Genomic DNA, 25,015 nt, shown 5'->3' on the forward strand with positions numbered 1-25,015 from the left:
TCGTAGATGTGCGATCAAGCCATACATAAGGTTCGCTTGGGCATCGTTGGAGCCGTACACAAGGTTCGCTTGGGTTCGTTTGGTGCATGCTAAAGATTGGCTCGATCCACAACATATACATGCTATGTTTGTGGTGATTTTGAATCAAACATTGTGCTTGAAGATATGTCTTTTGGGTGAACTTCGCATGTTTAAATTTGAAAAACATGGTGATGAAACTTTATGTTATGACGTTTATTGCTATGCATGTCCTAATTTGAATGTTTTTAAGATATGTATTGTGTTTTGTTTGAAGTTGATACGGCTAGGATACAAAATCTAGACAATTTTATTTTTATCCCACTAACTTTTCGGGGATCATCTAGCCGCGGCCACCATTAGTGGAGTAAATTTTTAGTTCACTAACTTTACTCGGCCGTTTACTCTTGTAAGATTTATGGGATCGATTAGAAATGCTCTAACGAAATGATCATTAGACCTATTTTATTATTTTTCAGTACACTTGCAGGGTGGAGATAGCTTAATTGCTTAGAGTATTGCTTGAATTTCGATGGATGGGGTTTTTAGAGTTCTTCTAGTTCACTATATAAAATTTGAGTCGAGGAGCCAGGACTAAAGAATTCAGATGTTCTCTCCCCTCTCTTATAAAATCTTGCCTACATGATACCTTTTGCGGTTTGTTGGAGCTCATGTCCTATAATTACATATTCATGATGTATTAGTATTTTATTTGGGAATTCTGAATTTGGGATACGTTTGTACTTTATAATCATTTTTGTGATATATGAACAAGCCACAGGTGGCACCCCTGATCTAAAGAAAGTGAAAATCTAGCAAGTTTGTGTGCCTATATATTAACCGAACGACTTTCATACAAAAAATTGCAGGTGAAATTAGCTGCCCTAGCTTGTATCTCCTCAATGATGGCCCCATAGCGTCCTCTGCTGCCATTTTTCAGGTCCTGTATTGCTTGTTTTGCATGTGACGAGATAACAACGTTCTGTACTCCCAGATCCTCTGCCAATGTTAATGCTTCCCGGCATGCAATGATTTCCAAAGTGGCTGGATCCTGCATACCGTATATGAGCAGGGAAGAACTACCCATGTAGTTCCCTTGGTCGTCCCGGCAAACAACCGCTGCTGTCCCCTTAGACCGCGCCACACCTGCATCCACATGTATCTTCGCGAATCTTGGGGGCGGCTCTTGGGGGATGATATATAATATATAAGTGTGCAAATATTTATTTGATTATATTATAGTCATTGGGCCCACTATGCCGGATCGCACTAGGTCCCCTGAAATGCCAGGGCCGGCCCTGGTCGCTACTCTCCTCTCCTTCGGCGCGCGCGTGATGAAAACATCAAACAACGAGAGCATCTCCAACAGTCGCGCGAAACAAGCGCCGCGCCGCAAATTTGGCCATTTTAGCGCGCGCGCAACACGCCGGGTGTCTCCAATGGGCGCGCAATAACCGCGCGCGTTGTATAAGGAGTTGGGCGCGCTGTTCGATTCGCTATCTCGCGCGGTGTATTTGGGGCGCCCGCTTCCGCGCGCGGCACACTTGAGCGCTCGCGCCGCACTCTCTCCTCTCCGCCTCCTACGCCCCGCGCGCGCCGGCGCCGGCGAACTGCACGCCATGGACGCACGCGCCGGCACCCCGCTCACCCGATCCTATAGCCGCGACCCTTCCACTGCCGTCGCCGCAAACCCTAGCGCGGGGGGCGTTGTCCTCGCCTCCGCCGGAGCTCCTCCGACCATCGGCCTCGCGCGCGGCCTCTTCATGCCGTTGCGGATGACCTCGGCGGCGGGTGGCGTCGCACCGGCGCCGCCCCGAGCCCCCTCCTCAAAGCTCCCCAATGTGGCGCGGACGCAGAAGGGCAAGGCATCGGCGAAGAAGAACAAGGCGGCGGACGGCTCCGGCACCTCGAAGGCGAGGAGGAAGCTTGCAAGGCGTGTGACGGGCGCGGCGGCTATCAAAGCGCCGACGAGCTCACTCGTTGAGCCGGCGGCCGACGCGCACAACATGTTTAACGAAATGCCCCCAAGGTAAAAAAAATTCAACGTTTCTTTTCTTGTTATTTTTTGAATGCATTCATATAGATAGCTTATTCGCGTTGTTCAAAAAACTTTGTAGTCTCAACGATGATGCATATATGTCAACTGTGGGTGTTGGCTTCAACAATTCGCATTGGTCTCAAACCAATGACATGCATTTCGAATACCATGAGTTTGAGGTGGACGAGGAGGGTGAGAGGATTGTCGATGCGCCGAAAGAAAGAGCGGGCAATTACACCAACGCCGAGGACATCTTACTATGCAATACTTGGTTGCAAGTGTCGAGGGATCCATCCGTTGGAGGTGATCAAAGTAGAGATGCTTATTGGGGACGGATGAAAGAACACAATGTTCACAACGTGAGTGGAATTGACCGCTCCGAGAGATCACTTCGGCCATGGGCGGAATGTCTTTCGATGTGCCTCCTCACACACATTCCATGAAGGTGCCGTTGAAGATCTTGCCAACAGCGTCGGAGCTTCACGTGATGCGGTGCGCGATGAGGAGAGGGAGGAAGAATCATCTTCGGAGGAGGCAGAATCGTCTTCCGAAGATGAGGACGAAGACGAGGAGGAGGATTGATGTGTCTTTCGTTTGTGTCTTGAACTTGGTTTGCATTTTGAACTTGGTTGGATAAACTTGTGGGCATGAACTTTTATTTATCAATTTGTTTGTGTGAAAATTTATATGTCATGTTCATTACATTTTGAATGTTTTCAAAATTCATTTTGTGTCCAAAATGCCATATATGCAATGCCCCGGCGAGTCACGTGCGCTGCATTTTTTGCGCACTGCTGGAGCGGCGTGCGTTGCATTTTAGCGCGGCTGTTGGAGCCAGCGCTGGCGGCCGCGCAAAACCAGACGAACGGCGCGCAGCAAACTAGTTTTTAGCGCGCGGCGCGTACCGCGGCTGTTGGAGATGGTCTGAGCTTAGGGTTCTTTGGTTGCTACTATTTTTCTTTTTTGCTCCTTGTCTAGGGAAGGAAGAAAACAGTTATCTCTTTTGAAGGGAAGCAAAAAAAAAAAGTGCAGGTTGAAACATGAGGCTAGGGCCTACATGAGGTGCAGCCCAGCGTGACAGCATCTCGTGTCGGCATCGATATCACAGCACGCACTGTTTCTGCTAAGGAGATTACAGTTTGGTAGCACAAAAAAAACAAAAAATGGAGTTGGACGATAGCATGCAGCATGTGCGTGCGTGTGGTTGGAAGCGAAATCTGCTCTGCTTTTGGCGCGTGATGGAAAGTTGGAGCTAACCACCTAACCAAAACCAAGCCATGGATTCTTCTCATCTCTCATCTACTATAAGTAAACCATCCATGAACTCCATCGATTCTCGTCGCAACTAATCCGATCACCAAGTGATAGCATACCTCCGGAGGAGGAGGAAGAAGAAGAATCAAACTGCGATGGCGCGGGTGGAGGCGCTGAGCATGAGCGGCGCGACGACGATCCCGGCGGAGTACGTGCGGCCGCAGGAGGAGCGCCAGGGCCTGGGCGACGCCTACGCCGAGGCGGCGGCCTGCTGGTCCGCGGCGGGCTCCCCTCGAATCCCCATCGTCGACGTGGCCGCCTTCGACGCCGCGGACCCGGCCTCCCCAGCGAGCCTTGCCGTCGTTGACGCCGTGCGCGCCGCCGCGGAGGACTGGGGCGTCATGCACCTGGCCGGTCACGGCATCCCGGAGGATCTCATCGATGCACTGCGCGGCGCCGGCACGGGGTTCTTCCGCATGCCGATCGAGGACAAGGAGGCCTACGCCAACGACCCGGCGGCGGGGAGGTTGGAGGGGTACGGCAGCCGGCTCGCCGGATCCGCCGGCGAGGACGGGAAGAGGGAGTGGGAGGACTACCTGTTGCACATGCTCCACCCCGACACCCGCGCCGACCACGCGCTCTGGCCGGCATACCCGCCCGAGTACGTGCCCGTCACCAAGAGCTTCGGGGAGCACGTGAGCGCGCTCTCGTCCCGGCTCCTCGCCATCCTCTCCCTCGGGCTCGGCGTCCAGGCCGGCACCCTCGAGCGCCGCCTCCGCCTCACCTCCGGCGAGGCCCAGGTGGAGGACGACCTGCTGCTGAAGCTCAAGATCAACTACTACCCGCGGTGCCCGCAGCCGGAGCTGGCCGTGGGCGTGGAGGCGCACACCGACGTGTCCGCGCTCTCCTTCATCCTCACCAACGGCGTGCCGGGCCTGCAGGTCCTCCGTCCCGGCGACGGCCAGACCTGGGTCACCGCGCGTGACGAGCCGGGCACGCTCGTGGTCCACGTCGGCGACGCGCTGGAGATCCTCAGCAACGGGCGCTACACCAGCGTGCTCCACCGCGTGCTCGTCAACCGGCAGGCCGTGCGAGTCTCCTGGGTCGTCTTCGCCCAGCCGCCGCCCGACTCCGTGCTGCTGCGCCCGATGCCGGAGCTCGTCCAAGGGGATGGCGCCGAGACGCCGCGCTTCGAGCCGCGCACCTTCAGGCAGCAGCTCGAGCGCAAGGTCCTCAAGAAGACGAATGATCAACAAGAGGACTAGGTTAAGAAGCAGCCGGTCGCCGCCGGTCGTCAGCGAGGAGGAGCACATGGTCGTGAAGAAGGAGCAGAGTGAACCAGAAGAGGAGGCCAAGATTGGAGAGGCACCGCTGACAGCTAACCTAGTAGTAGAAGTTAACTAACTAAATAATGAATTGATCCAGTTTCTCTCAGAATTGCCATTTCATTTTTTTTACAATTCCTAGCTAAATAATGTTTAGTTAGGTATGAATCGTAAAAAAATTGAAGTGACAATTCTGGAAAAATTGCCAAAAAAACTGGTCGTATATGGAACGCAAAGCAAAGCCAAACCACAATACACAGCTTCTTCGCCAAAACATAAATACAAATCATTTCGGCAATGCGAAAACCCAAAGGTGGCATCATCAGCCAGCCAACACAGTCCTGTCTTCATCGGAAACCACCCTTTGCCTTCGACACATCATCATCTTCTTCGCTGCCTTCGGGTTGGCCTGCACCAAACCCACACACGTGTTTATTTTTGTTTGGCGCATCTCGGCTTCCCACGGATCCATTTCTCTTTTGAGCACATCTCGGCTTCCCACAAATAACAAGTTTCACATTTTTTTTAAATAACAAGTTCCGCCGCCCGTTGCCATGGGCTCACACTCGTGAGCGTCCGAAGCCGAAGGGAAGAAGTGGCCCCGCCGCCACCGGATCCCGGCGGGCTTCTCCCGGCGGAGTCCACCAGTGACGTCGAGGGGAGAGGAGGGGGCGTGGTGGCTAGGAGGCAGACGCGAGGGCTGGTTAGTTTTTGCGGACAGTTTTACACGAGACAAGTACTCCCTCTGTTCGGTGAAAAGTGTACATTTAACTTTAAAATTTGTTCATAAAAGAATGTACTTCTATCCTCTCAATGCACGTAAAGTAGGAAAAAAATGATTCTCCCTCATCACACGGTAATCAAGATCAATAACAATTACATATGGTTTCCTTAATTTCTACACAAACTTGGCTCCTTGGAGATTGGATAATTAAAGAGAAGAGAGATGATGGCTTGCACATTTTCAATGCATTTTTACCGCACTTCATAATTTATTGTAAAATTTCTACATGTACTCAATGTGAGTACACTTTCCACCGAACAGAAGAAGTAAAGATTGTAAGTATTGTAAGTTTGTAAGAAACCACATGCCAGTGACACAAGTAGGCTACTACTAGTAGCGGCCATGCATGCTACTGTACGTTCCTAAAAAAATAGTAGTACTGTTGCGTGCTTAGAAAGTGCATCTGGTAATTAATGCATGCACGACGGGCGAAATGCACAAAGAATAAAGAAAAAAAGAAAAGATCATGAGAGGAGTTGCGGCCTCTCTTGCTCACGTAAGGCTGCTGCCAATGCATGGGTGCTTAGATAAGGTGCTAAGCACATTAAATAGCTTAGCAACTATACTCCCCAATGCATAGGTGCTTAGCTTATGGTTGCTAAGCTTGCTTCATTTAATGATTTAGCAACTAAAACTCTTCATGTATTGGTGGGCTCCCTTTCTTTAAATGTTTTGTCTAGGTTCACGCGCTTAGCATTGATTTTTCTTGGGATCACCACACTCATATCTCTCCTCTTAAATAACTTGTCATATTAGATTTTTTGCCTACGTGGAAAGCTTAGCACCTGTATAAGGTGGAGCATTGGGAGGGGCCTAAGGGATGCAGAACGCGGACCTAGGGGAAAACTGCCCAAGATTTAGAAAGCGCCGCCTAGGAAGTGGCCCGAGACGTGGCAACCAGCCTAAATTGTCGATTGAGAGCATCTCCAACAGGCGCCCAAAAAGAGCTCCGCACACTAAAATGTTTTTTTTGGCGCCGCACAGCTCCAGCAGATGCTGTAGCGTTAAAAGTTTTTGGACGCGCGCTGAAAAACGCTATCGCGCGCAGCATATTTTGGGCTCCGAATTCGCGCGCTTCACAATTTGCACTGTGTGCTTTTTGTGCGCGTGTTTTTGAGCGTCTGCAAAAGCGACGTTGGTCCCGGCGCACTAAAAGTGCTAAAGTGGCACGCTATAACAATGTGAATTCTGGCCTAGAGGCGCAGATCGTTGTGAGCACCGCCAGCACAGCAGCGAGAAGTTGTTACAGTGTTTGAACCAGACATTTTTAATATAGTTTTTTTCTTTTTTTGAAAAGGGGGCTCCCCGGCCTCTGCATCAGAGTGATGCATACGGCCTTCTTATTAACCAAATAAAGCAGTGCCAATATGATCCCAAGGTCTCGAAAAGTAAAAATAAAGCAGAGAAAGCTCACAGAGAGCCATACAAGGCTAGAAACACAACCTAGCCACAAAAAGACGCCACAACCGGCTGGCTAAAAATAGATAGATAGGTAAACTAATTGCCTATCCTATTACATGACCGCCATCCAAATCGGTTGAAGATATCCCGAGCTACCATCTCCCAGCGGAAAGATCCAGTAACCAAATGCTCCCTGGCCTCCATCGGAGTGAGTAGCGACCACGAACGGATCAGTGCCGTGGTTCGGAATATAACCTGCAAAAAATGGATACGTGATATTCTTTTAAAAACCAAATCATTTCTGCAAGTCCAGATAGTCCACAGCAACGCGCAAACTCCAACCCGAATGTGTCTCGCTAAGTTAGGCTCAATCCCATTAAGCCATGTCCCAAATAATGCGTTAACAGAATTCGGTGGATTGATATTAAAAGCAATGTGGACCGTCCGCCAAAGGACTTTGGCCAACGGGCAATCAAAAAAGAGGTGTCTGATTGTCTCATCCCGATCACAGAAACTACACCTAGTAGGTCCTGTCCAATTACGCTTTATCAAGTTGTCCTTGGTTAAAATAACTTGTTTATGAACAAACCACATAAACACTTTTATTTTCAAAGGAACTTTGACAGCCCAAACATGCTTGGATGTAGGAATGGAGTACGAATTAATAACATCAATATACATTGATTTGACTGTGGATATTCCAGACTTAGTCAGTTTCCAGCGTAATTCATCGGGTTGTTGAGAAAGTTGAACCTCCATCAGTCTCCTAACTAGACGGAGCCATTCTTCCCAACGATTGCCCGCTAGCGACCGTCGAAACTGAATATTAAGGGGGGAGATTGAAATACCGAGGCGACGAACACCTCATGTCGTCGGACAATACGGTACAAAGACGGATACTGGATGGCCAAGGGTGTATCGCCGAGCCAAGTATCCTCCCAGAAACGTGTACTAGCACCGTTTCCAACAACAAACTTCATCCTATTAAACAAAGCTTGTTTGACTTTCATCAGTCCTTTCCAGAAAGGTGAATCAGTCGGCCTGACTGTAACCTGGGATAAAGTTTTTGTCTGGAGATACTTGCTGCGAAGGATTTGAGCCCACATAGCATCATTCTTTGATGAGAGCTTCCACAGCCACTTGCTAAGAAGGCATCTGTTCTTAACTTCTAGATTCTCAATACCAAGACCCCCTTGGTCTTTCGGTCTACAGATAATATCCCATTTAGCAAGCCGGTATTTTCTTTTAAGCTCATCACCCTGCCAAAAGAAACGCGATCGATAGAAGTCCAGTCTTTTCCTAACACCAACTGGGACCTCAAAGAATGATAGGAGAAACATAGGCATACTTGTGAGCACCAATTTATCAGGATTAATCGGCCTCCATATGACATGAGCTTACCCTTCCAGCAACTCAGTTTCTTCTCAAATCGGTCCTCTATGCACTTCCATTCTCTGTTTGTCAGCCTGCGATGGTGTATTGGAATACCTAGGTAAGAGAAGGGTAACTCTCCCAACTCGCACCCAAACAATTGCATATAGGCCTCCTGTTCTTCTTTGGCTCTACCAAAACAGAACAGCTCGCTCTTATGAAAGTTAATCTTTAACCTGGTCAATTGTTCAAATAGGCATAACACAAGCTTCATATTTCTCGCCTTGGCCAAGTCATGATCCATAAAGATAATTGTATCATCGGCGTACTGAAGGATGGATACACCTCCATCAACAAGATGAGATACCAATCCACCTACTTGACCATTTTCCTTAGCCCTTCCTATCAAAATTGCTAACATATCCACCACAATGTTAAATAGGATAGGGGACATCGGATCTCCTTGTCTGAGGCCTTTATGTGTCTGGAAGTAATGACCTATATCATCATTAACTTTAATTCCCACACTACCTTTTTGCGTAAATGATTCAACCTGTCGGCTCCAGGCTTCATCAAATCCTTTCATACGCAATGACTGTTGGAGGAATGGCCATTTGACCTTATCGTATGCTTTCTCGAAATCCACCTTAAAAATTACTCCATCTAATTTTTTGGAATGGATTTCATGGAGCGTTTCATGCAGGACTACCACCCCTTCAAGGATATTTCTGTCCGGCATGAAAGCAGTTTGGGATTGTTGCACCACAGAATGCGCAATCTGTGTGAGCCTATTAGTCCCGACTTTGGTGAAGATTTTGAAACTAACATTGAGGAGGCAGATCGGCCTGAACTGCTTAATTCTCACAGCATCCGTTTTCTTAGGAAGCAGTGTGATAGTTCCAAAATTCAAGTGAAATAAGTGAAGCTGTCCAGAGAACAGATCGTGGAACATAGGTAATAAACCCCCCTTAATAATGTGCCAGCACTTTTTATAGAACTCGACCGGGAATCCATCCGGTCCGGGCGCCTTATTGTTTTTCATCTGTGCAATAGCATCAAACATCTCCTTCTCTGAGAACGGGGCAACCAGAATATCATTGTCGGCAGCCGATAGTTGAGGCACATCCTCAGTCCTGGACTCATCGAGGGACACACAATTATCCTCCGGAGGTCCAAATAACTGCCTATAGTACTCGGTAATATATGTTTTTAGGTTATCCTGTCCTAAAATCATGCCCTCATCTTGTTCAAGTTGGAATATTCGCTTCTTTCTGTGTTTACCATTAGCAATCAAATGAAAGAATTGAGTATTAGCGTCCCCTTGGACCACTTTGTGGACTTTAGCACGCAATGCCCACTTCAATTCTTCTTCGCGGAGCAGTTCTTTCAACCTCTTCTCCGCTTCAGTTTTAACCTGGAGCTCAGCTGGCATCAAAATCGTGGATTCGGCCTTTATGTCAAGGGCCTGTATAAGAGAAAGGAGTCTATACTTTTCAATCTTATACACACCACTGAGGTGTTTAGCCCAACCCCGTAAGAAACTTCTCAAATGCCTAATCTTATTCTGCCAACGCTCGACCGCAGTCGTACCTCCTGCTCCCCTAGCCCATTCCCTGGCAATCAGGTCCAAGAACCCCTCGCGTTCGAACCATGACATCTCGAAAGAGAAGGTGTTCTTGTTACCCACATGGTTCGGCTCCCCTGAGTCCAGAAACAAGGGTGTGTGATCGTATATTCCCCGCGAGAGAGCTTGCACCGTAACCAGAGGGAACTTTTGTTCCCACTCCACGCTCGCGAGAACTCGATCAAGTTTTTCGTAGGTTGGGTTTGGCAGAGCATTAGCCCAGGTAAAATTTCTACCAGAAAGCACTATCCCCCTCAGATCCAGGCTTTCAATAATGGTATTGAACATAAACAACCACCTGCCGCCAAAGTTATCATTATTCTTCTCCTCTCTCCTCCTAATGATATTGAAATCACCCCCAACTAAAATTGGGAGCTGTTGTGACCCACAGATTCGAACAAGGTCCGCCAGAAACTCCGGTTTAAGCTCGGGCTGTGCGGCACCATAAACCGCCACCAAAGCCCAGTTGAAACCATCTACTTTAGACCTGACTCGAAACTTAACCGCGAAGTCGCCCATTACTACACTTCGGACTTCAAGCGAATCGCATCTCACACCTAGCAACATACCACCCGATCTTCCTCGCAGAGGGAGGCAATGCCAATCGAAATCAATACCACCCGCAAGAGAGGGCAGAAACTGGGGTGCAAAGTTTTCTCTACCAGTCTCCGATAGAGCAATGAAATCTAAACGCTGCTCTAAAGATGCCTCAGCAAGAAACCTTCTTTTAGCCAAGTCCTTTAGACCTCTGCTATTCCAAAAGATTCCTTTCATATTTCGTCGTGGAATTTTTTAGTAGTCCGAATCCTAGCACTCCTACAAACTGCAGAATCGGGATAGATCTTCCGTTTCCACTTGCGCTTTGGCTTACTAGGCTCTGACGCCCGGTCCTCATAACCGGGTTGAACGAAACTGCCCTCGGTAGTCTCTAGGGGCACATCATCGTCCTCAGACTCAGGATTGGGGGGTGCTAGATCCGCACACAAAGTATCGAGCACTCTAACCCCTAACGCATCAATCCCATCATCATTCATCGGTTTAACCGCTGCAAGATTACGAATAGTCTCTAAGGCACGCTCCGCCTCCAAATCTAACAGATCATTCACCAAATTGGAAACCTCACTATCAGTAGCACCTGGTGAAACTCCTAATTGGTTTGCATTATTTATAATCTCCTCATTAGAAAAATTCAATAAAGAATTAGATATGTTGATGGACATACTAGAAGAGATCGCAGCCTCCTGAAGCTTGGCCGCCCTCATAGCGCACAGCTGCTGCATATCATCAACCTCCGGGAGCTCGTGGATACGAGCACTCATCCGTATCCCCGTGGAGATGGGGTCCGGGATCCCGCCAAAAGCAACGACCTCCTCCCTAGTAACGCCTCGCGCTGAGTCCCTCAAAGGGTCAATCGAGGTTACCGGAGGAAGCAGCTGTGGGCTCCCAAGCCCCCCAGTCAAATGCCCCACGCTGGGGTCCAAATCCACAGGTACGACAGGAGAAGGGATGGCGGGGGCCGCCTGCCCCCTGCCTCCTCCCACCTCACCCGCCGGCGCCGAGTGGATCTACGTCGGCGTCGGAGTCACAGTCCTCCTGACCGTCGAAGATGAATGAGGAGCCAAGGCACCCTGCCCCAGCCCCCCCTCCCTAGCACTGCTGCTGATGCGGTTATCGCCTCCACAACCGGAGTAGCAAGAGCCGAAGCCTCCTGCCTCGGCCTCACTCCACCAGCGCTGACCGACCCCAGCGTGACCGACATCACCGGCGTCGGGCTATGGAGAGGAGAAGTCAAGGCCTCCTGGCCCAAACCCCCTCCCCCCAGCACCAACTCCGACGCAGCCATCTGCGCCGGAGCCTCGACCAAAGGAGGAGGAAGGGAAAGAGAAGCAATCTCCGGCACCCCCACCCTAACTCCATCCATAGTCCTCGCCGATGAGGCCCTCTCCAAGCGTCCAGGCACAGATCCACCAGCCCCCTCAAACTCCAACAGAGGAAGCGTGTGCTCAAACATATCATCAGATTCTACCCAGTCACTCCAGAGTCTGGGAGGCGCTAATGCTGGCTCAAAGGACCCAAACCGCAACGAGGTCATAGGCACCGGTGGCGATGCTGCCTGCTCAACCCCGGTCCCATTCCCGGGTGAAGCCGCATCTGGGCGAGATCTGAAAGACCCCTCATGTGTCGACTCCTCAGGCGGTGTCCCATTGGCTCCCACACTGCCGTCACCCTCATGCATATCAACATCATTCCCATTAACCACATCAGCAAATAGTTCAGTGTCCTCAAACTCGATCTCTAGCGGGAACACCTCTCCCCTATAAGTCCAGTTTACAACATCAGGCACAAACTCAATATTCAGGACACTCACTAAAATCCGGGCCACCCCATGAGCACGGGTAAAATCCATGTCCACTCTCTCCGTCTTCCCAACCATAATACCCATACTGGCCACAACTCGAGCATCCTGCAAAGGCTTAGATGGAGCCCCTGAAAACCGCAACCAAACCTGCGTAAGCGGCTTTCCCTTAGGCTCCACCTTCTTCCACTCATGAAACTCTAGAATGCACTTTGTGCCAGGAACTCAACACAAGCCAAAGCTCGGCAATCTCTGCAAATCATCCGCCGTGGGAAAATCAACCTTAAAAACATTGTTCTCGAGAAGAACCAGCTCCCAACGAAAGTCCCCCGGAACCAGCTCCTGAAGCCTGCACACAATCTGAGCCTCAGTCACCTCGCCCTGGGTAGCTTTCACAATCCCGGTGGTTAAGATCAGGGTCTCCTCCAGAATCTCTCTCGCAGCCGGTGACTCAAAGAACATAAGTTCGGCACAATAGACACCATACATAGTCAGCAACCGAGCCTGGTCACGCAATAACGGGCACTCCCCCGAGGCATGTGCTGGCTTGCCACACGACTCACACAGCTCGGCCACGCACTCAGAAATGAAGTGGCCCTTCTCACCACAACGGTAACAGAGCATCTTTTCCTTCTTACGCGCATACTTGGACGCCCGCTCTGCATCAGACCTGTTGGCCACAGTTTCAGTCTCAGGAACCTCAACACTGGCCAAGGCTGTCACCACCTCCATCACCTGGGTAGGAAGATCAGTGGAGGTAAGGTCGGTCTCCACTACTGACGCGGCATGTTCAACAACTGCCGGAGGCGGAGGCGGTCGGCGAAACCTCCCACGGCCCCCAGCCCGACCACCACGACGGCCACAAAAGCCTCCTCTCTGGCGGTGGTCTAGGCCTGATGCTCCCTCGACAAATCCGCCTGGAGGGTCGAGAAACGGCCTCTCAGCAGACCTGCCACTCTGGCAGGCATAGCCACGACCTCCTCCCGTGGAAGAGGAACCACGATGCTGTCCATCACCATACGCATCAAACCCATCATCCCCCCACTGGTCTCGGGGCGGATCATTGGGCTCTCTATTACTAGAAATTTGCGTCTTCTGTGCCGGACCCGTCCGGTTCTGAGCCGGCCTCACGACATAGTGGGGCGGAGGTGCGGCACGCGGCTGCCCGCCCGAAGGCGTCGGCCCAGCCCGGAGGGCAGTACCACCACGGCCAGCAGGGGCCACACCAGTCCCGCCCGGCGCTAGCGACCGAGGTCCACCACGACCCGCAGCCTGCGGTGGGACGGGCGCCGCAGCCGGCGCCGGTGGCCTCATCCCGCCCCGGCCTGCAGCTACGGGCATCTGCCCCGGTGGCCGTATGCCCGAGTGGCCCAGGCCACGGCCCGGGTTACCCTGCACCGCACCCCTGCCTGCCGGCGGCCTCTGGCCAGGCGGTGCCAGGGATCCACGCCCGGCACCCGCCGCTGGCGGCTGGACCACCACACCCCGTCCCGCTGGACCGGATGACTTGGCTGGCGGTGGCGCAGCCCCGCGTCCGGCCATATCCACGAGCGGCGGGATCGTCCTTGCCCGGCGAGCTCCACAAACTAGGAAGCCTCTCGTCCCGTGCTTGCGAACCCTAGAACCAGGCAGCGACAGCGCACGAGAGATAGAACGCTCGCCCTCGTACGTGCATGGGATCATGATGTGGACAGGAGTATGGCCCGGTCCAGTCTGGGCCACATACCCATCTGACTCTGGCCCAACTCCTTGCGGACCCGATTCAGTCCGAACCGGCCCATCACAACGCATCCGCGATCTGGCGTTCGAACTCTCTGTCGCCGCCGCGGCCATCACGGGCGTCGCCAGTGACTGTCAAGCGGCGAGCCGCCTCGCCTTCTTCTTCTTTTTCACAGTAATCCATGACTCCAGCCTGATCATATCGAATAACGTAAGGTTCGGAAGACTCACCTTAGGTAGAGGACCCTTCCAGGGTTTGAGCGCCACCATTTTCCGATGAACAACGCGTCGGACCATCTCATTTTTCTCGCCCGCATGGAGACCGATACGCGCCGGATCGTCAGGTGGCAGGATCTGATCGATCGTCATGGCCACTTCATCTTCGCTATATCCTGCATGGAAAAGATCGCAAATGAGATCCGAAGGTGTCGGTGAGGACGGCGACCCTGCCGCGGATGCATCCCCATCGTCGTCGGCATCTTCCTCGTCGGACTTAGCGAGAGCCCAGAACCACCCTCCGACGCGCCGGCGATCTCCGGTTGCGGACTGCGCCGCCCCGGACTGGCGCACAGTCGCCCGTCCAGTCGCCGCGGTCGCCCTTCCAGTCGCCGTGCTCATTGTCCTCTGTTCATTTTTAATATAGTTAGCTGGAGATGTTTGACTTGTGTAAACTTTGCACAGCTTTTGTATGTATTTTTAGTAGTGAAGTTTTGTTGTATGATACGACGTAAGCTCCTACATGACATGTCTATTACTAAAGATCATTTATTCATATATTCCTTGTTATGTTTAGTTTAAGAAAAAGCAGTATCCATATTCTTTTTTCAGATATGTAAGGAACTTATTGTCCTGGATCTTACCGTAGAAAGACTTTGGGCTATTGCAGATAAACTACTACAGAGTTAGGTGTGAATATAAAATAACTATAAAAGGTACACAATTTTTGCAAAATGGAACTATCCAGCCATCAGTTTAAGCCAAAATAATATATCATATTTGAACCAAACCATGCACATTGGAGGCATGCATGCATTAGGGGCGTGTTTGGTTGCCCGCATGGAGCCCAACCAGGCCCGCACGGTGCAACATCTTTTCGGACCTCGGTTGTTTCGCCCCTCGCATATAGGGTTGAGCCCGCATAACACGGTTCTTGAAGCACCCCTGGGCCTGGCCCGTTGGGAACGGCCAATCGGCAGTTTCCCGAGAGCCGGGCCCGAGCGATACTTCGAGGCGCATGTGGGTGGCTCTCTGGAGACGTGTGTCTCGAGTTAATCCCTCTCTCTCTAATCCTCAATCCCCTGAGGGAGCTACTGGTCGGCGTGTGCACGCATTGCCTCCTGGAGCGCCTACTGTTGCTCATTGCCGCCATGTCCAGCAACGGCGGCGGCCAAGCGCGCCCGCCGGCCGACGGCGCCTGCTGCTGCTCCTCGCCGCCAAGTCCAGCAACAGCGGCGACCGCGCGCGCCCGCCGGCCAACGGCGCCAGCTACTTGTCGGCGCGGCCCTACTGCCGGGCGCTTCGTGGCCGGACCGGCAGCATCTCCAGCTCGCTCCCCAAGGTCGTGCTTGCTCCTTCCTCCAGCGCCTCGACTCCTCCCGCCACCACCACCACCCCGACGAGGTCGTCCACGACCACGACGGCGGTGGCGGTTGCGAGGACAAGGACACCAAGGTCGAGGGCGACGCCGCCGCCTCCGTCACCAGCCTTGATGGTAAGTTGCCACTCGTACGACGTACGGATGCAATAATTGGTTGCGCTTTGGCTCACGGGCGGATCGATCGGTCTGCAAATTCCTTCATATCGATCAAGTTCGAGGGCAACGACACGGCGAGGTGGGTGGACAGCCAGCAGACATTGCTAAAGCCGGTGTGCGAGGCCACGACGACGACAAAGACGACGGCGTTGGTGGTGGAGCAGCGAGCCAGCGGGGAGGTGTGACGTCTCCGAAGCTGGGTGCAGCCAGCTCAAGCTCGTCCACGACCGCGGCGAGCCGGGCGCGGCCACGGCCACGGCCACGGCAGCGAGTTGGGCGCATCCACGATCGCCAGGAGCTGGTGGTAGGCACGATGGGCAGTGGAAGCTCCGGCGTGCTCAAAGTGTTTGACGAAATGTCAAGCCCAACTTGATGGCTGTTAAGTTTTGTTGTTAACGCTGGTAATCATATGCATGTATGCAACCAAACGCTGGGTGAAAATTGCATCTCGATGACAAGACCCCAATGCAGGGAACCAATCAACTGGTCATCTACGGTTTTGACCCTGTTTTTGCTTACCCAGGCCCTGCTCAGCCTGGCTCGTTTCCCCCCTCTAAGCCAGGCCCGATAGCGAAAGCAACCAAACACACCCTAGAGGTGGAGGGAGGTGTTGTATGGCGTCGCCACATACTCCTATCCATTTATCTTTTATGGCCTGAAATTTGATTGCTCCATACCAAATGGAGATCCAAATCATTTGTTATCAAAACTAGCAACCATCTCAAGGATTACCTTAACCAAGATATGATGTTCAATACTGCATCTTTTACCAAACAAGATCGATCATTTTGAAGGACTAAAATGCTGGCCACAATGACATACTCTGCTCTACGTTTGGCAGCGAAAGGTGGTGACAAGCGGTAGTATGCTCCCACTGATCCCACGGTTGCGGCAGACTCCATGAGCGAAAGATGAATTTGGCAACCGGCTCCTGCTCTGCTTCTGATGAGTTGGGTGCAAGCTATTGAACATGAGATGAACACTTTCTAAATACTCCCTCTGTAAACTAATATAAGAGTGTTTAGATCACTACTTTGGTGATCTAAACGCTTTTATATTAGTTTACGGAGGGAGTACATGACAAACGTTTTATGTGCATGAATGATATTAGTTTTTCTTTTCCTATATAACCTCCCTTTGTTCTGTAGTGCATGTAGATTTTTGAAAAGTCATACTTTGCAAATTTTGACCTAGTTCATAAAGAAATTATTTATATCTACACTATCAAATATATAAAAAAATCATATAATTATGTGAAAACTATTTATGTATATAATACCAAATATATACGTTGCCAACTATATTTACTCCATTTATAAATTCTGGTTGTTCTTTTATTATTTTTTAAACATGTCAATTGTTTAAAAAAATAGAGAACTCATTTTTTAGATATAAATATGTTAATATATATTTATTTTAAAAAAATCAAACTATTTGCGTAAATAAATAAATCGTGAAACCCAAAAACCCTACTCGAATACTCTATTATTTAGCACTTAACTCTACATTAGCTCGGCATAAGAGGTTAAAGATGTCAACACTTAACGTTCACAGTAACCCGTAACTAAGTAGTCGGACCGTCAACCAATGACACTGCAATAAAAGTCAATCAGTATATTCATGTGGACTGACTGCTACCACTCGGTGCCCTAATGGTAATGATAAGTTATTTTTCCATGTAGAACTGCAGAATGCTGCAATAGGTTGCCGACTCGGATTATTCTCATGGCGGCGGTGGCCGTTCTGTAGGTAATGGGTCAAAGTTTAAACCCTTAGGACATTTAATATATGTTTAATATTTATACTAAAATTTTATATTTATGTAACAAAATGTTTGTATACAATCACAATCATAATTAATACATTAAAATAATAATTAAATCATAGTAATTAATGAGATAACAATGTTTCTAAATATGATTAGTTAAATCATTTATGGTGCTGTTGTAATATCCTTTGTTGAAAGATGTGCATGCATTGTGCTAAATATAAACTGTGTTAAAATTGCATTTTTAAACTTTGTTGCACGACGGACGAAATGCATATATAAAGAATAAAGAAAAAAGAAAAGACCATGAGAGGAGTTGCGGCCTCTCTTGCTCACGTAAGGGATGCAGAACGCGGACCTAGGGGAAAACTGCCCAAGATTTAGGAAGCGCCGCCTAGGAAGTGGCCCGAGACGTGGTAACCAGCCTAAATTGTCGCCTAACAATGTGAATTCTGGCTTAGAGGCGCGGATCGTTGTGAGCACCGCCAGCACAGCAGCGAGGAGTTGTTACAGTGTTTGAACTAGACATTTTTAATATAGTTAGCTGGAGATGTTTAACTTGTGTAAACTTTGCACAGCTTTTGTATGTATTTTTAGTGGTGAAGTTTTGTTTGTTGTATGATACGACGTAAGCTCCTACATGACATGTCTATTACTAAAGATCATTTATTCATATATTCCTTGTTATGTTTAGTTTAAGAAAAAAACAGTATCCATATCCTGTTTTCAGATATGTAAGGAACTTATTGTCCTGGATCTTACCGTAGAAAGACTTTGGGCTATTGCAGATAAACTACTACAGAGTTAGGTGTGAATATAAAAAAACCTATAAAAGGTACACAATTTTTGCAAAATGGAACTATCCAGCCATCAGTTTAAGCCAAAACAATATATCATATTTGAACCAAACTATGCACATTGGAGGCATGCATGCATTAGGGGCGTGTTTGGTTGCCCGTATGAAGCCCAACCAAGCCCGCGCGGTGCAACATCTTTTCAGACCTCGGTTGTTTAGTCCCTCGCATACAGTGTTGAGCCCGCATATCACGGTTCTTAAAGCACCCTTAGGCCTGGCCCGTTGGGAACGGCCGAATCGGCAGTTTTCCGAGAGCCAGGCCCGAGCGATGCTTCGAGACGCACATGGGGTGGCTCTCTGACGTGTGTCTCGAGTTAATCCCCCCTCTCTCTCTCTAATCCTCAATCCCGTGAGGGAGCTGCTGGTCGGCGTGGCGTAGCGTGTGTGTGAGTGGACCACATGAAAAAAATTCACCGGTACGGCTGTGTGGTTGCATGTGTCGAGCAGCATTTTGTGATACTGTTCCAACTCAAAACAAAGTGGAATAGACGACCAGACCAAACGTATCCATGAATGCATGGATTGGCCACCAATATGTTTTGACCGCAACTTTGTTTCATTGAAAAGCTGAAACGTGCTTTTGTTTCATAGGTCTGTCTAAGACACATCTAAATGCGACATAATCTAATGTGTGTTATGTTTGTGGTCTATTTTTTTTGTCCTAGCATTTTTTTTATTTTTTGTTGCTGTCTTATTTATGGGAATTTAGATGTGACATACTTAGAAAACATTTAAATATGAATTAGACAAACCGTTGTTTTATTGGAAACGACTGCGACGCAGCTCACGGTCGATATTTGTAGGAGTGCACGTAGGAAGCTGCGTGCCGATGGCCAGTGGCCACACACGTACGTACGTACTCCTACGTATGGACCGTGGAACGCGGTTTCTGGTAGACGTACGTGCTGGTCGTCGAACGTGGACGTCTTTTCCTTGCAAAAGAATCTTAGTTTTGCAGGAAACAGCATGTCCTAGTTTGCCGCAAAATGATGTGCGCACACGTGCATTGCAACCATTCGCCGATCTTCAAAAGACACGAGCGATCTGCCCGACGTCGACGCTACCGGCGTACGTACGTCTTGTCTCATGCCGTTGTTGGTTGCACACTGGTAGGCATATGTCTACTTTGCACACGTGACATTTCGATCTTCATCTCCCTTTTTATGACAAGTTGCTCCACACCATGGTTGTATTATTCGTGTTCGCACGCGGCATGGCGAGCTCTAGCTTCATCGTCTTGCCTTTCACGGCCGCCACCTCTGCATGCCTTCCTCTAAGCAAGCCAGTGGCCCGGCGCAAACAGGTCCGTCGCAGTCGCTTGTCGTGCGGTTGCAAAGCCACGGGCGCAGGCGATGACGACCTGGCGGTGCGTCGTCGCCTCGACCGCCGGCACGTCCTGCTCGGCCTCACCGGGGTCGGAGCCGCCGGCGCCATCAACCTCGGAGGGCTCGCGCTGGCCGCGGGCGAATCCGTGCCGGCCACGTGCGTCACCGTGCCCGTGACGGACAAGGTCATCAGGTGCGTCTCCGCCGACGGCTTCAACTGCCCCGGCGTGTACCGCCCCGAGGACGTCGTCGACTTCAGCGCGCTGCCGCCACCGAACGGCCCCTTGCGTGTGCGCCGGCCGGCTCACCTCGTCGCCGCGGACGCAGAGTACGTGAGGAAGTACGAGGCCGGCGTCCAAATGATGAGAGACCTGGACGCTACCGGCGACCCGCGCAGCTTCAAGAGCCAGGCCGCCATCCACGAGGCCTACTGCAACTTCCACTACAAGGTCACCGCGGCGGCCGTGGCGGCCACGCGAACAGCCGGGGGCGGCGGCGGCACGCCGGAGATCGACTTCGACGTGCACTTCTCGTCCATCTTCGCGCCGTGGCACCGGATGTACATCTACTTCTTCGAGCGGATCATCGGCGAGCTCATCGGCGACAGCGCCTTCGCGCTGCCGTACTGGAACTGGGACGCGCCGGACGGGATGATGCTACCGCCGATATTCAACGACGCGTCCTCGCCGCTCTACGACGCCAACCGCGACCCGGCGCACGTCACCGCCGTCATGGACCTCAACAAGGGCCCAGGCGCGGAGAACGATCTTCCTCTCTGCACCGACGACGCCTGCGTGAAGGAGAACAACCTCTCCGTCATCTACCGCCAGATGGCCGTCGACACGGCCCTGCAGTTCCACGGGAACAAGTTCTGTGCCGGCGGCACGCCCGGCTCCCCCGGCTCGCTCGAGAACGCCGCGCACACCGCCGTGCACATCTGGGTGGGCGGGGACATGGGGGTGCTCGGCACGGCGGGGCGCGACCCCGTCTTCTACTCGCACCACGCCAACGTCGACCGCATGTGGCACCTCTGGACCACCACGCTCGGCAACGAGGACTTCCTCGGTGCCGGCGCCGGCACCGGCGACGACTGGCGCGACACCAGCTTCGTCTTCTACGACGAGAAGCGCCGGCCCGTGCGCATCAGCGTCCGCGACGTCCTCGACGCCCGCAGGCTCGGGTACACGTACGAGGAGAGGGAGACGCTGGAGTGGCAGGACAAGCGGCCCAAGCCGGCGACCGGCATAGACAGACCCACCGGCCCACGCGTCCCTGCCGCCCTCTCCTTCCCCGTGGCTCTGAAGAAGGGCCGGAAGGAGTACGTGACGGTGGAGCGGCCGGAGGAGGCCCGGGCCAGCGGCGGCAGCAGCAAGACGGCGCCGGAGGTGCTGGTGGTGGACGTCACCATCGACCCCTGCGAGTACGCCAAGTTCGACGTGCTCGTCAACGTGCCCAAAGGCCAGGAGGCGCGGGTGGGGCCGCAGGACACCGAGTTCGCGGGGACCTTCGAGAACCTGCCGCACGGCGGCGGCGACGGCGGCGGCCGGGGCATGGGGAGGCTGACGCTCACGTACCGGTTCGCGCTGCGGGAGCTGGTTGAGGACCTCGGGTGCGGGCAGGACCGGCGGCTGGACGTCACGCTCGTCCCGCGAGCCGGTGAGATGGTCGTCGTAGACGGCGTGCGCGTGGAGCTTTGTAACTGAGATGTGCACTTTTGTTTTTGCAAGAAGGATGTAAAATAGTTTCTGTGTGGAGAAATATTTATTCAGGTCCTATATATGAAGATGAGGCCTACATCATACGGAGTATATAGTTTCAGATGTGTGGTTAAGAAGAGAGATTGTGTGGTTAAACAAATTCAAAAGAGCGAACAATTGTAAGAAGAATTTTGTAGCCAATTGGGTGATTGTAGAGATCATGAATTGAAGCCTCGACATCCTTTTGCAGCCAAGCGAACATCAAATATGAGTGCTGGACTCTACATTCGCTGAAACAAGCATGGGGGTGAGAGCACCTCTGCATCCCCAAGAGGGTTTTGCTGATTACTGATCGACTGTTGTACTTTGTACTGTTGGATCCTCGTGTACTACTTATTCTACAAAGACAGTGCTGGAGAGATTTGTTCCACTTGCTACTGCCTACTGCCAATTCAGTTATCTCTGCACATATTGATGGCGAACTCACCTGGACAGGTATATCAGGTTCTCTGCCTGGCATTTGTTCCACCTGTCACCTCTGTTTCAGTTGTCAGTTTGCAATGCCCTGGCATTAGTTTGGGACTTGATCTTTTGGATAATATAATTCAAACTCTTAAGTAAGCCGTTAATCTTCTTTTGTGAACATCATCACACACTGGAGCATCTTCAAAGGATTAGTGCAGCCCAGCCTTCATAGATTCCTGAAAGTTAGCTAATTCAGATGATTTAATCCATGGATTTCACCCTGAACCTGAAGCTGCATTGGGTACTTGAACGCTAACTCAATCTATTCTGGAGGTACATGTGGAACAACAACTGAATGTAATTGCCAGATGTTATACAACCATATCCTAGCTGTACAGCGAAAAAGGAAAAAAAAAAGGTTTCTGTAGTCTGTCAGACAACCACTGGGCCACCCTGTAGAGGCAGATGCCAATTCAGGAACGATCCTCTACCGCCGTCAGATGGCACCCATCAGGTGATCCTGGCCGTTAATCACGCTCTGGTCCAGTGGTCAGATTGCATCAACCAGACTGAAGTGCTTGCCTCCTTATTGGTAAAGGATGCAGCGGTACGAGCCTATAGAACAGATCCTGTTCAAGTAAGGTCGTGCTACAACCAGCCGTGTCCCGCCTTATAAACCACTCCAGCGTCCCTTAAACTAGCGAGGTGGGACTAATTGAGTATTGGAGGCACATGCAGCCCACTCTGCAACGATGGTTTCTAAAGTCAGTCGCTACAAAACACGTGAAAGGAAGCACCTTCAGGCAGCGCTTACCACGAACATAGACGACCTGATTCACAACAGAAATACAGAATGTTGCTCGTCAAGGCCTTGCCAACTACTCAATACGAATCAAGTATGTGTATCTGTCCATCGGTATTCTTCTTCTACAGAGTGTGCGTGCTTCTAGTTATGCCTTCAAAACAGAATACATATGACTGCAAAAAACGGAGCAGGCCATCAGGCTCAGTACCCTAGAAGCTAGAACAACGCATTGGTGAAATCACAATTGTTGCCTTTTTTTTACGGGGTACAAATTGTTGCCTGTTTTGGCTAGAACAAGATTTGGTTTTTCTTTAATCAGCATCATTTTTTGTTGCCCGGACTGTTCTAGTTACTACTAAAAACAAGATTTAGTCAGAAAAAAAATTGTTGCAAGTGAAAGAAACTATAAGATTCGTAAAACATAAAAAAACATACTCCATAATGCACCAGCCGGGAATCGAACCCGGGTCTGTACCGTGGCAGGGTACTATTCTACCACTAGACCACTGGTGCTGTTCATACGTTTTTTCTCGGAGGCAGCTTCACTAATTTGACTTACTCTTTGATTGTAAGCTCGACACAGCGATACAGTGCCGTGCAGGTGTTGCATCCTTGCTGACTGTCGTTTGCTCCATACTTCCATTCTTTGTCCCTCTTCCGTCAGACGGCCATACACATTTTCTTCTCGTGGCACCAAAAATAAGGACCATGTGTAACACTACTCTGCTGGCACTCTCCAAACACATTTTTCTTCTTCAACATACTACTTCAGTAGGCAAACCACCTACACCTACTGTTTTCTCCAACTCAAAATCAAAGATTCAGTGTTCCCGCCAAATTTATTTATCTGGCTACTACTAATTAACGGACAGACTGAATACCTCTGTTTTAGCTGAGGAAACAACTCCTTTGTCCCATCTTTTACTCATGTGTGGTCTTCAGACAGTAGAAGCAAGGGGTCACCTCTGTTTCAGCTGACAGTTTGCTAAGTGCTCCTAGCAAGTTGAAAGGAAACAAAAATGTACCTGCATTCCAGATCCATTTGTAGAACTGAATCATGCATAGTTTCCAAGAGAATCGGTTGCCACAAGGTAAAAAGAGCTTACGAAAAAAGTTGCAAGAAACAAAAAGATTTTGTGTAGTCACTGAGCCGCCCTGCACCAGTGTGAACCAGACAGGAACGATCCTCTACAGCCGTTGGATGCACCCATCAGATGAACCCAGGCCGTTAATCACGCTCTGGCCCAGAGGTCAGAATGCATCAACCAGACTGAAGTGCTTGCCTCCTTATTGGTAAAGGATGCAGCGGTACAAGCCTATAGAACAGATCCTGTTCAAGTAAGGTCATGCTTCAACCAGCAGCGCCTCGCCTTATAAACCGCTCCAGCGCCGTCTAATCTAGCGAGGTGGGACTAATTAAGTAAAGCAGGCATGCAGCGCTGCCCATCCTCAGTCCTCAGCTAGAGGCTGAGCGTGAGAGCGTGGAAGGAGCCCAGCCCATCTGAGGAATGTATTTCTTGCCCTTTTCTTTCATTGCCTTCTCATCTGGTTATGTCAGTTGTGCTGATTTAATGTGTGCAATTATTATTCTGAACAATGCTGAATTCTTAACTTGTTCTCTTTTATGGCAGCTGTTTTTGTCTTCTTTATCTTTTCCTAAATTAAATTACAGTTGGCCATTAAAGATGTAGCAGGCATACTGCTTAGAGAGGAGATTTTATTTTTCTTATTTTTTTTTTGCAACAGATAAGAATGAAACCGGAGAGAAAAATGGGCGTGGTTGAATTACTTTTGTAGACAATCATAGAACATATGGATTTTGTAACTACGAGTAGTATTGTTCTTCTCCCTGAGTTGAGTAACAGAATAGATTTTGCCGTGATTGGTTTTCCAATACATGATTGATCATGGACATATGCATGAAGATATATGCATGAATGCATACATATGTTTTGGGTTCCTTGTCCATCTAGATGAGCAGGCCTGAACCTTATACAAACTGAAGCCAAGATGAGCAGGATCACCTGATATATCTTGATTTCTCGGCATCTATCTATCTGAAAAAAGGTATTGATCTCACACTCAGTCAGTCGCTACAAACACATCAGCGCAGCGCAGGCAACAGGGCGCTCTCCTGAAGGAAGCTATAGCACCTTCAGCTTGCATGGTTTGCCGAGCAATGACAAACGTCAACAACCTGATCGACAACCTAATGAACGCGAAGCAAGTATGTGCATCTGTACCGGCGTCGGTCGGTCCTTCGACAATGGGCTCGGCTCTATTCTTCTTTTGCAGAGTGTGTGTGCTCCTAGTTATACCTGAAAAAAAATACATATGACAGTGGAAAATGGTGCAGACAATCAGGCTCAGCCCTAGAACAACACATTGGGAAATCACAATAGTTGCATGTTTTGCCTAGAACAATATTTAATTTATTTAATCATCATCATCATCCT

General features: G+C 50.2%; 2 protein-coding genes and 3 non-coding genes across 5 annotated transcripts; 2 read left to right on the forward strand and 3 right to left on the reverse strand.

Moving 5' to 3' along the window:
* Positions 1–3,204: 3,204 nt before the first annotated feature.
* LOC125516214 (leucoanthocyanidin dioxygenase 1-like) lies at positions 3,205–4,747 on the forward strand. The gene has a single exon (XM_048681698.1). The coding sequence runs from the start codon at positions 3,466–3,468 to the stop codon at positions 4,573–4,575; it is 1,110 nt and encodes a 369-aa protein (XP_048537655.1). The 5' UTR covers positions 3,205–3,465; the 3' UTR covers positions 4,576–4,747.
* A 14,669-nt stretch (positions 4,748–19,416) lies between these two features.
* On the forward strand, positions 19,417–21,371 carry LOC125515314 (polyphenol oxidase I, chloroplastic-like). Its single transcript, XM_048680765.1, has one exon. It carries the CDS (start codon positions 19,451–19,453, stop codon positions 21,293–21,295), a length of 1,845 nt encoding a protein of 614 aa, XP_048536722.1. The 5' UTR covers positions 19,417–19,450; the 3' UTR covers positions 21,296–21,371.
* An 809-nt stretch (positions 21,372–22,180) lies between these two features.
* On the reverse strand, positions 22,181–22,401 carry LOC125517816. The gene has a single exon (XR_007287821.1). It is a non-coding gene; the product is annotated as a small nucleolar RNA U3 (small nucleolar RNA).
* Positions 22,402–23,001: 600 nt separating this feature from the next.
* TRNAG-GCC lies at positions 23,002–23,072 on the reverse strand. The gene has a single exon. It is a non-coding gene; the product is annotated as a tRNA-Gly (tRNA).
* A 618-nt stretch (positions 23,073–23,690) lies between these two features.
* On the reverse strand, positions 23,691–23,907 carry LOC125517818. Its single transcript, XR_007287822.1, has one exon. It is a non-coding gene; the product is annotated as a small nucleolar RNA U3 (small nucleolar RNA).
* Positions 23,908–25,015: the final 1,108 nt, after the last annotated feature.

The sequence above is a fragment of the Triticum urartu genome, chromosome 6 (genome assembly GCF_003073215.2).
Source record: "Triticum urartu cultivar G1812 chromosome 6, Tu2.1, whole genome shotgun sequence".
In the NCBI taxonomy this organism is placed as follows: domain Eukaryota; kingdom Viridiplantae; phylum Streptophyta; class Magnoliopsida; order Poales; family Poaceae; genus Triticum; species Triticum urartu.

Bases quoted from the DNA above. Each gene is read 5' to 3' on its own strand.
- LOC125515314 (XM_048680765.1), top strand. From the start codon at position 19,451: ATGGTTGTATTATTCGTGTTCGCACGCGGCATGGCGAGCTCTAGCTTC.
- LOC125516214 (XM_048681698.1), top strand. From the start codon at position 3,466: ATGGCGCGGGTGGAGGCGCTGAGCATGAGCGGCGCGACGACGATCCCG.